General features: G+C 43.7%; 2 protein-coding genes across 6 annotated transcripts in view; one reads left to right on the top strand and one right to left on the bottom strand.

The window, feature by feature from the left end:
• LOC135895916 (uncharacterized) overlaps window positions 1-15,224 on the bottom strand; it is a 210,004-nt gene that overhangs the window by 90,079 nt on the left and 104,701 nt on the right. The window lies entirely within an intron of this gene.
• LOC135895911 (uncharacterized) overlaps window positions 1-15,224 on the top strand; it is a 28,230-nt gene that overhangs the window by 7,291 nt on the left and 5,715 nt on the right. The window contains exons 3-10 of the mRNA XM_065424153.1: window positions 124-271; window positions 3,419-3,499; window positions 3,559-3,903; window positions 6,432-6,770; window positions 9,336-9,489; window positions 10,201-10,290; window positions 11,195-11,406; window positions 12,034-12,112. Coding sequence (XP_065280225.1) covers window positions 124-271; window positions 3,419-3,499; window positions 3,559-3,903; window positions 6,432-6,770; window positions 9,336-9,489; window positions 10,201-10,290; window positions 11,195-11,406; window positions 12,034-12,112 — 1,448 coding nt within the window. The remainder of the gene's footprint in view (window positions 1-123; window positions 272-3,418; window positions 3,500-3,558; window positions 3,904-6,431; window positions 6,771-9,335; window positions 9,490-10,200; window positions 10,291-11,194; window positions 11,407-12,033; window positions 12,113-15,224) is intronic.

Here is a 15,224-nt window from a genome sequence, read left to right on the forward strand (position 1 = left end):
GTCTTCAACGTTTATACAATTCATCAACCGAATGGACTTCGTGTATTAGGAGGAACAATAAACAAAAGAGATGCAGCGGTCTCACGTTTATGTTGCATAACGTTGCATCCTTGTATTTCCCAGCGAATATCGCAGCCCAGCTTTGCGATTCGTCAGACTCCGGAGCCGTGCCGTGACTAGGTTCCGGTGGAAGCAAATCTACGCATCTCTGGTTGTCATCTCCTGTTTCATCATGGCTATTCTCGTCATCAGTGCTTGGAACAGAAGGATGGTAGAGCACGTTCTCATATCGATATTATTTATTCCGGTGCTTCAATTTGAAAAGTCGTGGGTGATAATCAATGAGCGGGAATTTAAGTCGAGAATGACTAGATCGCTGTAGTGCATTGTGACACTTGAAGATTCATCCCTGTTTCCAGCTAAGGTTTAAATTAGGCTCAGAATTGGACGTCGCGGGGGACATCTTGCGTATAAATCGGCTACAGTATGAATGCCCGTCGCATGTCCATGGACCTTTGGCCAATAAATATTCGCATTTGTTGTATTAATGTTGTATTACTCTTACTTTAGTAATTTACCTTCCTTTCCGTTACGCTGTTCAGGGTATACCTCACTCCGCAAGGCAAATCAATAACATAACTTTTTTTGCAGTGAGGCACGTAAATATAAGCACACAAGCATTGAAAACTTCAGTTGGCGTTGGTGCTTTTTATAGTAGTGCCCCAATTCTAACTGAGGCGCTGCCTCCCACGCCTTCATTTTGCTACCTTTACAGCTTTTACAAAGCTGTAGCGTGTTTATGAGACAGCGCCACCGAAAGCAAGGAGGTGAACAGAGCAGTGAAATGAGTTGTGACGCATCCTGCGTGAGGAGCCAAAATCTGTCGCAACTGAGCTGCAGTAGGTAAATGCTACAGTGCGTAGATATGCCTGTTTCTTGGGGAAACATCACCCCTTGTATCGTGCGTTAGGGGAAACCAGATGAGAATGAGACGAAGTTTCGATGGGTACGTTTCTCTTTTCACAAGTCGTTTAACATGGGTCATCTTTATTTTAAAAGAAAGAAAGATCTGCTCCATAGCTCCATTTATCCGATAATCCGATATGAAACATATAGGATATGTTATAAAACAGGTGTTTCCTCTATATTTTGTGTAATTATTCGACGTATCAGTAAGGGGAAATATATTTTTTTTCACTAGAGTTGTCGTATATGTCGTATAAATCTCAGTGCGTTCTTTGCAATCACACAGCAGGATATTCCCGAAGTGAATTATCTTTGTCTGCAAAGAGTCTTTCTTCGGTGGAAAATGCCGCAAGTTTTTCTGTAAAAAAAGCCATACAGTAATGTGATGCCTGTCACTCTTTTTAAGCATTGAGCTCTATATCCAATGTATCTCCTTCAAAAATACGTGATTCGCAACGCACACTGGTTCTTACCGAAGTAAACCAGCAGATGTGCAGCGCATTCCGCTGAACCCCTGAAAAAGAGTGTCCGACTAACTCTATTACTATTTTCAGTCATTAAAGCGCCACTACATGCTGCGATGCGAGAATTACTTGTGTTATAATGGCTTAAATTCATACAGAACTCCTGCTGAACGATAAATTTCAGTTTGAGGCTTTGGCTCAGAGGCTATTGAATTGTGCTTCGGAGCACTATTTTTTTGGGTATTACTATGCACTTTGCCATGTTTCTATGCTGGCACGTTAAATCAACGCTACTATAACGAGCTTTGGCCACGGAAGCATTAATATAACTGCTTGTTTATATCATTATGGAGCCCCCAACTTGGCGAGCCTAACTGTCATAATTTTAACATTGGCAGGTCAAACGTAAATAGTAGATTCATAAGTTGGCAATGCACCGTATTACAATAGAGCCTACTGGGCAAATTGTAAAATTTATGATTTAGACAGGGAAAGCAGGGAGACAATAAAAAAGTTAGGGCAGAGAGAAACTCTAGCTAGCTCGCTTTCAACAGGAGGTTTCTTGCAATAAGGTGCACATGAAATGCAAATGCCACAAAAATACTAAACTAAAGAAAATGCTCTGAAAAATTATGTAGTCAGGCGGGTGACATGCTGGTGTGTGTTATCTAAAAAAACACTCTGATTTAGCTAAAGCCATAGATGGTTCCATTAATTAAGAATGCGTAATAATTTCAATATGAAAAGCTTTGACAATTTTACGGGTGCGCCGATCTATGTGCCTCAGAAGTATTGGAGTGCAACTCAATCTGGTAAGCAGACAAGTGAACTAAAATCTCTTAATATATGAAAGCTGGGTGTACATTTTAGGAAATTGAAATGTTACTTCAAGCGAATAATAACCAGCTTGGTCCATGTGAGCCTTACCATAAGACAGCGGCAATTTGTAATAATCCCTACAACATTGCATAAAACTGTTGGTGCGATACACTGTACACACGCGATACGTAAAATTCACAACTGACACACATGGTATGTGAAATACATATCTGATATCTGAATTTCAGGGACTTTGCAAGGCACGACAGTAGAACAGGCTTAAATGTATATGGCAATAGTGTGACATTCAAGCTAGGTTTGTTAATTCGTTGGCATGTATAGCGATTTTCTTTTATTTGCGATAGGTGACAATTGACAATGACAAGCACCCTGCGTTATTTTAGCAACTTAGAAGTTGAGGAAGTTGATTAGAAGATTACTTTCTACATCGCATTTAACTATACAAGAGCTATGAGTAGGCGACGTAAACTGGCTCTATTGCGCGTGTACTCTGTGATTTTAGCGAAACAACCACGCTCTGCGCTCAAGAAGACCCTATACGTTGTGGTTAGCTGTGCCTGAAGAAATAGACTTGGCATCATGCTCACAAAATCCTAGTTGTTTAGTTTCTTTTTCTTTAAGGAACCAATTAGAATGGACCTTTAGACTACACATGATTGCTGTAGTTTCTCTAAATATATTCGGTTAGGGAACGTTAGTAGGCTAAGGTGTAAACTAGATTACCATTCAAAATAAATGATTCAGACATAAGGAACGCAGCAGGTGAATAATACTATATATTAGTAAAGTGCGTGGGTCGTAGGGACTGAGTAGACGCTCAAGCGATGAGTACGTAAACCTACTTCAGCACGTCGCGCGGATTTTGGATAAAGGAATTCTGCACAAAGTTCTCCGGTGAAACAAGAGCAGGCGACGCGTTATTTGACTTGTAGGAAGATACCGTGGTTATCAGGTTGAATACAGCATTTCAATGTCACTTTAAATTGACAAGCGAAAGATGATGATTATAGCTTCAGTTAAGTTTACAAGGATGAGGCATGTCATGGGAAGCTTCTTTTTTTTGCCCACGAAGATGTTATAGATGGGCGAGATCAAACTAGTACTTCTCTTTCCTCAGAACGGATGATCTCATAGGTTATAATCTGCAGGCGACGCACCCTAAAGACTCCCAACCACAACGCCAGGAGGGTCCCTTTGGACGCTTCGAGACGGTAGCTCCAGCTGCAGAGGTAGTAAGCATAGCGCGTTGCACTGTGCCAAACATTTCTGCAGCAAAACGCTTTCGCAGACTTCTGATGCGGACTATTGGCTGTCGTTGGCTCGGGCAGCCGGGGAGAAGCCCGGCGGGGAAGCGGCGCCGGACGCGGAGCTCAGAGGCCAAACGACGATGCACGAAGCGCTCGTCCCCGTCGTCCAGCAGGACGAGGAGGACAACCCGCCAATGGGCAGCTACGATTCGCCACTGGTCGTCGGGGCAAACGGCACCTTAGAGTGCGACACCCCGCAGTGCGGCAAGATTAAGCAGTGGTTTGAGGAGGCGGTAGTGAGCCAGGCTGATCCGTGCAGAGAGCGCAACACTTTCGTGTGCAATGCCTCTCTGATGCTTCCAAGCTGGGATGCAACGGCTGGAAAGGTCAGTGTCGTTACCTGCATGTGGATGATGCTCCTCCAATACTTCGCAGACTTGCGTCCCTGGCACACCGTGTTAAACATATTTCAGTGTTTTCTTTTCCTTTTTTTTAACGTCACGACTACTGAGCGTCAAGAAAATTGTGCTACCACTGATGAATATAACCACCTACGCGTTGCGGGGGAACCTGAGGATCTTTGTGCTTTTCTGATAGTTGTGCTCTGCAAACTTGGCGTTTTGAACGGCCCCTCCTATAAGAACAGTCGCATTGACACAATTTACAAAGAATATTTAAAAGCAATATGTGAGACAGCAGTCAGTGGCAACATAAGATTTCAGTTCGTGCGTCATCCTTGTAAAGCACTGCATCTTCTCTCTGTGCTCTACTGTCCGAAACATACTGCTTGAGAAAGATAATGCGCAAAATATAGAGAAAGAACAGAAAACGGACAAGCGCGGCACGGCATAAACACGGACAAGCACTTCCGTGTCCACCGGTCAATTACGGCGGTCACGGATGTGCTTCTGGACGAAACCAAATGCGCCTGTAAAAAGCAGCCTGGATGAATCTAAAGCTGGAGTGGGCCCGAAATCGTGCCCCACACGCGGTACATTTTTCCGGGGCATTTTTGAACTAATTTGTCCAACAACAAGTTTTATGTAGCTTCGAAGACAGTTCATGAGGTACACGGGTGTTAAAAAGTTTTCGTCTCCCCCATGACATCAAGCTCATAAGCGAACCTAAGTGGTCCGGCACACCTTACAAATTATCACTCAGTTTTTCAATGGTCTACTTCACACTGATATCTTAGGCCGTTACCGAGCGACAACACTTTCGCGTAAAAGCCGAGAAAATGCGGTACTCTCAAAATGTCGGTAGCAACAGATTTTGAGAGAACAACTGGAGCAAGCCCTGCGAAAGGTTGAGATGATTGGAGCTGACGTCATACACGTTCATTTACCGATCTTCTCTTTTTTTTTGAGGCAGTGCCACAGAATAAACACGAACAGGGAATTACACTACGAATACAAACGCTGAGTGTCATTCTGTGTTGATGCTTTTTGTTCCTGTGGTGCCGTTTCAAGGAAATACACCCTTACTAAATCGCCCATCTGTCAGTTTTACTAAGACATGTTAAAACGTGTGGAGGCTGAATAGGATCGATGTGCGTGAAATTGGTTCACCGCATTTAATGTCTTCTTCCACAACTTCATAGTCCCGTCAGTTTATTTCCTATCCCTTTATCCTCTGGTAACTTCAACACTAGTTGAGGCGGGAAAGTTTTAAGCCCCTCGATGATTCGAGTGCACGGTAGCGCAAAGGAAGAGCCATTGTCCGGTAAAGAGACGCTTTATTCAGATGGCTAGACGCATGTCCGAATCAAAGCACGAAACTCCGCTCTCCCTCACGCAACCCAACATGACATTTTAAACCCTCAGTTGCATAGAGGAGTGGCAAATCAGCCATGGAATCACACATGCGACTTCACATCATTGCAACCAATAGCACAATCATCTTCGTGCCGCACACGGCATTGGTGGAAACAGTGGCACACGTTACAAACCAGCGGATAGGATTGCTCAAAGACACGTGTCATCTCCCTCTCGCCTACGTTAGGCTCCGAGTGTCAACTATTCATGTCCTGCCCTTTTCTCTTGCAAGCGGCTGCCATGTTAGCTGCAAGAATGTTTCCATGAGACCATGGCTTATTGAGTGCATGTCTGCCGGACAGTAGGCTGCCCTGCCAGTACTGAGAAAACTCTGTTCCCCGTGCAGCTGTGGGCCGGTTCGCTTGAAATCCAGACACCATAATTGGGACGCGATGGCGATCGAACGCAAAAATACCCATTGGTCGTAGCGGGCTAAGTGGTGGTAAAGATATCGCCCTTTTCACAGGCATTCTGAGAAGGCGCACGCGGATGCCAAACGTTGACACACAAACCGGCTAAGCAGTGTCGCGTCGCCCAGTTTCCGTGACCACGACGGTCGACGGGATATCTGGGAAGCGAATGGGCATTAGTGGTGACGGTGTCCACAAGCACCCCCTACCTTTTACTCTCCCCGAACGCTACCGTTCAGCTCGGACCGTCCACCCTTTAGTTCAGATCTGGTGCCTCTTCTGCGGGGCAGTCACTAATCCGATTTCTTTCCACGCGTGGGTGTTTGCCACGTACACTCTTCGCGGAACCCACCTGCGTCCTTCCTTTCCGGTTATTGGCCGATACACCACCGTGTGAAATCGTGCTGCGCTCTGCTGTAGTCGCCTAAACTGGGCCACACAACGACAGCAAGACCGACTCCCTAACCTCAAACTGAGTCCGTCTACGCACCAACTCACTCAGTTTGCACTGAGTCCGGAGTACTTTCGCCAGCTAATGTATTTGATATACAACCCTTAGCAATTGCAACTCTTGTTACTCTAGCAGATCGCCTTGCAATTATTTCCCTGCTTGCGTGATGCTATCTCTGCTTTGCTTAAACAATGTTTTCATTTCGTCGAGATGACGCATTCTTTTTTTTACATTTCCAGAATACATTAGACGAACTAATGATGCCGGCTTCTAGTTTTGCAACCACATCTGGCCAAGGAGCGACAAATGAGTATCACAGTGCAAAGGAGAAGAACGGCTTAAGCTATATATCTGAGGCGTGTCTACGATATGCGTGGAACCCCGAGGAAGGGGTAGAAGACATCCTCGCATTTCTTTCGCATTTTAAATTGGACCTGCGCAACATCGCAGAGGACACAACTGAGGATCCGCTGGAGCGCATGATTGAGCTCTCTTTCGAGTATGGTCTGGATGTCCTGGTCTCCTTCTCGCTGGACTACAACGTCACCAGCGACATCTATAACGCCTTTGTTGTCCAGGTTCGTTGCGGATTTGCGCACGGTAGTAAACCACTGGGTTAACTTGATTTTCCACGTCAAACTTAAGCATGTTTCATTGCGTTGTTTGCGTGCTTCCATTTTTTGTATGTTCTACTTCAATGCAACGTTTGCGACATTTTTGAAACAGGTTGCAGAACGACTGTGAATGTACGATGCATCAGCTTTTTGCTTTTGAATCCAGCGACACATACTTTAAAAAAATATTGCTTGTGATTATTTCTATAAAAGCTTTATCTTCGTTTGATTCTACTAATAAATTTGCAAGGATATCATGTTAGTTTATAGAGAGAATGCTGAGGAATTATAGAATTATTTGAAGAGATAATATTAATTGTCTTTCTGGAAATGGTATGCAATAAGGCTGAAGGACAAGGCTGCAGCATTTGTATGCAATATGATTGGGGAATATTGGGATGCTGTCTGTAATACTCGCACACTTGTCGACGTGTAAGGACTTAAAAAAGAATTGCTTTTATAATTCACAATATCACGGTGCGTGAACATCTATATTTTCATGATAGGGATATATTACTGAAGTTGCTTATTCTCGGTGAAAAACCATAAACGGGATAAAGGAAGGTGAGAGAGACGAGACAAGCACCTGACCCATCTTTCTCGCCTTTCTTAGGTCCCGACTACTGCGCTTCACCAAAGTCAAATATGCATCCCCAACTAGCACAAAAATCTGCTCTTCAAGAATACTTAGATTGTAAGCGGATGCTTCCCAATCTAGCACTTATACTTAGCTACTACTTGCGCTGTCTAGCTTCACAGGGCACATGCAACCATGGGGCTACTCACCACACAGACACACCGGCATGCGGGCGCAAGGACAACACATACGCATTGATAATTAAAAAGAAAGTCGCAGTTTTGCCCGAAAATCGAGGCGTCAATTGCGAGAGCGAAATGTTAGCTGCACAAAGTAATAGTTTCACGAAGCATAATAGTACGAAGGATAATAGCTTTATTGGCCGCAAAAATTCGTAACAGTTTGCCTACTAAATAGTTTAAGAATCACGGTGTCACGCTCGCAATGGAAAACACAAACACATATCACTCGATCACGGCGGACCTTCTCTGTCAAAACGCTGGCGTGAAGAAATGCGGCAGCAGCAGCGAGCGAATTGACCTTCGTGCGGCCCCTTGTGTTAACTCGTAATAAGCGGCGAAAATGTAGCTCGCATGAAGGGCCCCATTCATCTCTTAGAGGCCCCTAGACTTTGTGCTCATCGCCAACTGCTCTCAAGATTGAACCCACGTGACCGCACTCAGCCGCGCCATACGCAGCCGCCGCTGGTGTAAAACAACGCTGCGCCTTTTTCCCGGTGCATTGCCCGCGAACAAGTGTAGCACGCTTTCTCCCCGCTTTCCTCCTCTGCGCGCTCGAGATTGCGCCACGAGCTTCAGCTCCCCCTCGCACCCATAGTATGCTGCGCGCGGCCACAATTTTATCGCATTCATACTTTATGCAGAATGAGACGGTGAAGCCGACACTGAGGGCGAAAGCACGCCTGGAGTGCCCGTATGGTTGCTGTCGCAATGAAACAAACGCTTCATTGCGCCTTCCCAACAAGACGCCCTCGTTTCCTGAGCCCTTGATAAGCGGGTATCAAGGATTGAAACGATCTAGCTCAGCAAGAAGTCGAGGTACTTATTCTGTGCTTACGGCTGTAGCCTCCAGCGTCCCGCATCCGGTGTCCCTTGGAATGGTCCTCTTAAGGGACGCTAGTTTCCACAGCTTCCACTACGGTCCGTATCCCGCAATTGGCTCTCCGCAACCCTATATTGGCGTAGACACTCCCTTGCAATTCCTACTTTCTCCGAGAAGGGGTCGTTGTCACTCACGGGGATAAACATAATGTCGAGCGAGAGTATATCGGGCTTCCTCGCGACGCAAGAAGCACAGGAATTCCGGCATTTGCCACGCACAACGTAGAATCGCTCAGTTGACCTGCCAAATGGCAAAACATGTTTATGACCATGAATGCTTGAATGTAGCACTTCCCATGGATTCAGAGGGAATATTGAACTTTCATATAATAAGTACCGATATTGTATGCAAACGGACTCGTGTCTGCGTTAATTGAGATTTTTGGGAGCCTTTTGCCGCATCTGGCCTCAGTCTTATGAATTCACCGAAGACTTGTAGCTCCGGCACTGTGATTTATTTCACCTGTACGAACCAGTTACCCAGCTTCCCAGTTACCCAGTACCCAGTTTTCAGTTCTAGATACTAAAGCAGACCGGTTATGTAATAGCCTATACAATAATTAGGCATTATTTTCAAAAAACATTTTATTAAAAAAAATAAGTATTTACTATGCTATATAAGCTTTAAATAAACTCCCCCCCTCATTGTTGCTTTTTTACAAATGCACACTATAATGTCCGGAATAATGTGAACAAGCGCTTATAGTCTTTCTTGATGCCCTTCGGGATCACGCACTGTAGTCAATAAAATACGCTTATAATCAATAAAATACGCTTACAGCTACTTTATATTAGATTTACAACCACTGGCGTTGTTATTATTCACGGCAGATCAATGTCAGCAGCGAACTGGAAGAGTTCTTCTGGTCCTTGGGAAGCTTGAATGAGGAGGCAGTGGATGACTTCTACCAGCTTCTGCTCAAACGCTACGCTCTCGTTGAAGACTCTGAGATTGTTCAGCACCTACAAGAAGCCGATGCTGATTGTGAGTTACTCGCAGCTTTGGATGCAGGGTCTCGAAGAATGCCCAAAACTTGGATTAGTGAAGTTCTGCAAACACTGCGACACTGCTGATTTCATTGCTAAACCATTTCGAGAATTGTTAAAACACTATAGCGGGATGCAACCATCCTGACTAAATACGAAATATATAAACGCTGACCTTACAAGCACACTCGCAAAATTTAGAACAATACTTTCTCTGCTGCCTCCGGTATACGTATATCTCCTGCCAAGCTTAAAATTTTGCCCATGACTTGTTAGTTATGTTTGCTGGCTGAAAATATCTTGTGCTTACGTCAAGTGGCCTACCGGAATTTCGATCGCGTTACAATAAACGCTGAAAGTTTCGGAATAAACGAAGGGCCTCTTTGATGTCACATGTAATTATACACTCTCACTAAGATGACCATTCGTAACATTTCCTTTGTAACAAGCCTTCGCCGTCACAAACGGTGACTAATGGTTTATGGAAACAACCGACGCTACGCATGCGCTGCCTACTGTATACTTCAAGAAAGATCACAGTCCATCTATAAGCACTGCTCTGTTGCAGGATACACATATTTTATGTCACTTAACCTGACAGCTAGTGCAACTTATGCAACATTGTCTGCTTATATTTTGAGCCCACGGGTATTGATAGTGATGATGTGCACTTTTCATAACCGATTTTGAATCTGGTACTTTTTTTCAGTGTACGACATCCTGAATGTAACCACTGAGTCCGGCACACAAGCCAAGAAAAGCATAGGAGAACTTGCTAGAGCCACAGGTGTTACAACAGGTTTGTGACTTCTATGTTAAGATACTGCGTTCACGCCGACTGAAATAACAGCGCAAAAAATCGTGTTGGTTTTTTACTTACAGAAAAAGAAAACGTCTAAACAGTGCGCGTGAAAACACATTTCTGCCATCAATATGCAGTAAACGTATTCATACAGTGCATCATGGGCTGGCCATGATCAATTACGCGAACGTTGTGATCATATGAACTAAACCCTTCACCTATGCGCTGTGCTGCCCGCCTTACCGATGACGATATAGTAAGCTGCCTTCATTGTCCGTGGTGGACTCGTCGTATTTCTGAAGCCGAGCTATATTAGTGCGGGACCTGGAATAGTTAGGTAGCAAGACGCCATCAGCTAGGATGGGTCTATCTATATATTAGAGAGCTGCCGGATACTCCCAGTGTTTAGTTCTTTTCTGTCGCTTTATATTTAGGGACTGAATGAAGTCGTTGTCAGAGCTTGCGCCATCGTGTTTGCGCTGATTGCCTTCGGTTGTAGCATCTATAAGTTACACTGGACTTCGTTTTTTGCGTACAAAAGATACCTCTAAGAAACTCCGGGTGTGGATCACTTCCGTTTTTTTTTCGCTGTATATTATTAAACAGTAGTTTCATCAGTGTCATTGGCAATGTAATACTTCATGCCCTGTTTGCCTTCATACAAAGAATTTAGGGTGCGTTAGGTTCGTCAGGCTTAGAAAGAAGATCACTCGGCAACTCCAAGGGGTGATGATCTCTTTTGTTGTTGTTGTTGTTGTTCCGGAATGCATCAGGTCTGCGTAGCGGCTGACTTAGTCAACGTGCTCGTGACAAGATATTTTCCTATCCTTAGCAAGCACGAGTTCTTCAAAAACAAAATTAGTGGCTACAGATCTCAATCGTGACGTCTTACCTTCCGCAGACCGCTGGAATGTGCTCCTGGCTAGTTGCTGTCCTAACCAATCTACGCGCAATGAATACGTGGTGACGAACGAGCGGTCGCTAGCCTTAGTGGCCTATGTCGCTCGAGCCGGACAAGCACTCAGGATGCGACGCCTGTTGGCTTGGCACGTGTTACGTTGCTTGGTCGCAGCGAAGGCCGATGTCTTGGCGGCGCTCACCCACACGGGCTTGGTAAGCCATCTCCAGCAAGATTGCGATATCGCAGTGAGCTTACGATTAAGACTCGTGTTCATTCGGACATTTCAAATGTCATGCTTTCCTTTGCCAACTGAAATAAAAAGAAAAGAAGCCGTGCGGAATACTTGCCAAATTATCTCAAGTATCAACAAAACACATTTTTCTGCACTGCAGTTGAAAGCGAAAGATGATGAGAAACGTAGAGCACATTGAGAACCAGTTTACCATTCTAGCAACAACGACACGTAAGTAGAGATGATATATCAGTGATGAAGCTCGGGCACGCTTCATGATAAGTTAGATGAAATTACTTGCATATGAAAGAGAGATGCCTAGGGATGAGGTTGGAGCTCTAAATATATAATACAGTCTAGGGAATATGTTTTATGACATTCTCTACCGTGGAATAACTTAAAAAGAAAAAAAAAACGGGAAAAATGTTTGCTTCCATAAACAATAAACGAAGAATTAGTTGAGCACTGAAGATGAACTGTAGAAATAATATGGGCAAATACGTAGGCACATGCGCCACTTCTCTTTTTACTTTGCACAGCTAAGTATTGCTTCGTTAGCAAATGCTTTCTTTAAAACCTCAATGTGCTTTTTTTATCGTCTTTACAGACAAATCCTGAGAGCAAATGTTATTGGCTTTTGGAGAAACTGGGCGACATCCGCTACACTGCCATAGACCTTTTTGAAGGTAATTGTACTGCCTGTAATGCCTGTATATATTATTGCTTTTTTTGCGTCTTTTCTCTAAATATCCCTTCAAGAATTGTATTCCCTGATATGTTGATTTTTCGTGCATTTTACATTCCAGTATTAGTGCCTTACGTTTTGTGTTACTCATGTTATTTCGTTAAGTGTAGCTTTGGGGCCTTTCATTACTTTATGTGTTCCTTTGTCATGCTTTGATCTTGGTAGTAATCTTGATTAGCCCTGCATTGAGGCGTATCTTTTGTATTAATCTTTAGAAGGCTTCTTACTCTTCTTTTTTCCCCTTGATTTTGTAACCCCCCCTTGCACAATGCCCCCCATAGGGCCTGTAAGGTATTTTAAATTAAAAAAAAATGAACTGCGAGTGGCATGTTGCCGAGTTTGAATCATCGGATGTTTCGCCTGCACCGAAGTGTTAGGCAGTCCCATATTTTTACGCGTAGTGAATTACATAATGAGTCGGGCCAGGTGCAGATTCTGTCAGTCCTTCCGAAAATGCTCAATACACAATGCACTACTGATGAAGAAATGAAAGGCCTTTCGGAGAGAGTCAATGTACTGGAGAAAAGTATTGATGCGAGTTCAACTGGCCGCACTATGAAACTCCCGTCTACCGAAATAGAGCCCTTGAAGGCTGCTTTTTATGACACCGAAAAGAGACTTCGAAGGAGCAATATTCGGTCCTTCGGCTTCACCGATAACGTATTAGAGACGTAGAAGCAGTCGGAAGACGCTGTTGCCTCTTCTTGCGCTACCGAACTCGGTATTTCAATTGACCCAGTTAACATTGATTATGCTCACAGGGTTGGCTCTTTCCGAGAAGACAGAGGTCATCCTATTGTGCGGTTTGTGAGATATAAAGACAAGGATGCCGTTCTTGGTCTGTGTCACAAGCTTAAACACACTGAATTTTATGTTCGCGAAGGCCTTTCAGGCCCACCTTGTCTTGCCCACAAAAAGCTTCTCGAGTTTGGTAATGCTCAGAACTTATCTTTTAAGCTCAAACACAATAAACTGGTAATTGGTGGCAGAAGCTACACCTACAATGCTAGCTCAGATACTGTGGTCTTACAAAAAAAAGTTTTCTCGTGTCATAAGGCGTCAGTGTCATGCTCATGAATTGTCGAAATGTAAGTAATAAAAGTGACAAACTAGCTGCCTTACAATCCTCTTCGAACATAGATATAGTTATGGGCTGTTATACTCGGTCAGATGAATCCATTTAGACCGCTGAAGTGTCTCCTTCTGAATATGTACCTTATCGAAAAGGTAGAAACACACCTGGAGAGGCGTGTCCTTGCTCGTAAGACAAAATGTAGAAAGCTATGCGGTCACTATCGCTGATATGAAATGTGGGTGAGTGTGGCGTAAAGTGGTACTTGAGAATCATGAACACCTCATGATCGGCGCGTTTTATCGCCCGCCTAATGACGACTTCCATTTTCGTAATGCTCTCTCGAATGTTTTGCTGAAAGTTTCAATTCATTATTTCTTGACCGGAGGAGACCCTAACATGCCTGATGTTCGGTGTCATAATAAATTGCCAGTGCTCTCCTTCCATCCGTCTTTGTCTAATGATTTCAATGAATTTATCTCGACGCATGACCTTTTTCAATTTGTGGCAAAACCGGCCACGTGGCAGAATGGGTCACGCTCAACTCTTGCCCTTTTGTTCTCGAACGCCCCTTCGTTGCTCCAGTCTCTCTCGGTTGTGCCTGGAATAAGCGATCGGGACGGTGTGGAAGCCCAGTCCGAAACAGGTCATCCCTGTGTCGCGGCCTCACGAAGTTTACTACTTTGAAAAAGAAGATTATGATAATATTATCCTTTCCTTTCAATGTTAACTTGACAGCTTTGTTCAATACAACGCTACTAGAATTTTTGATGAGTTGTGGTCTGACTTCACACATAAGGTTCTGGACCTAATTGACACTTAGATATCTCATCCAAATTCTTTCGATAAAACGCGAGAGCTACAAGCTATGGTTCACTAAAGAAATAAACAAACTTATTAACAAAAAATCGTACGTTTAGAATCTATAGAAGCCAGACTAACCCGCATGCTTTCTTGAGCAGTTGAGTGCGGAAATAAACTCAAAAATCAAATTAGCAAAGAAGAGTTCTTTCTCTTACTTAACCACCAATCACAAGTAATTAAAAAAATTACTGGAATTAGCTTAAGGCAAATAATAAAGATAAGGTCGGGATCCCACCGATAACAGATGAAGGTAGGATCCTTATCAGCGATGAAGACGAGGCAACCTGCTTTAACGAATATTTCGCCTCTGTTTTTTCGGACTCCGCTCCAAGGCCTACCCCAGTTACCGTTGGTGTCATTTCTGAGGTCATGCCTGACATTACAATAAATAGGTCGGGTATTCCTAACCTTCGGAAGCTAAAACATAATTCTGCTCCTGGCCCTGACGGAATACCGAACTTTGTTTTTAAATATTGTGGAAAGATCCTATCTGAATATTTATCCATGTTCGCAAAATTTCTAGGCACTTCTGAACTCCCCCAGGAATGCAAAATACGAACTGTAGTGCCTATTCTTAAGAAAGGATGAAGGGTCCGCGTCTCGAACTACAGAAAAATTTCTTTAGCTAGCGTTTCTTGGAAGACACGTGATTTACACTAAAATTTGTTCCCACCTTAATAATGATAACTGGTCTGTCGACTATCAGCATGGGTTTAGTTTAGGGAGATATCGCGTTGCACAGCTGAGTTCTCCGAAGACATATTTAGCTCATTCAATATTGGTTTTCAAACTGACAGCATTCTTGATTTTCAGAAGGCATTTGACAATGTTTGTCACACTCTTCTCTTTCATAAACTGTCCGCTCTCAGTTTGCCTCGAAATATTCTTTTATGGCAGCAATATTATCTAATGGACCGTTCACAGAAAGTAATCATAAATTGAGCTTAATCTACATCCTCTCCTGTGTCCTCCGGAGTACCAAAGGGCTTTCTTTTAGGGAATCTTCTTGTTCCAATTTATATTATTGACATTAGTTCTGAAATAACATAAAGTGTCAGGCTGTGCGCTGACGACTGTGTTTCATACTGGGAAATGAAAAACGATTCAATCCGTTTAG

The sequence above is a fragment of the Dermacentor albipictus genome, chromosome 8 (assembly GCF_038994185.2).
Source record: "Dermacentor albipictus isolate Rhodes 1998 colony chromosome 8, USDA_Dalb.pri_finalv2, whole genome shotgun sequence".
NCBI classification, from domain to species: domain Eukaryota; kingdom Metazoa; phylum Arthropoda; class Arachnida; order Ixodida; family Ixodidae; genus Dermacentor; species Dermacentor albipictus.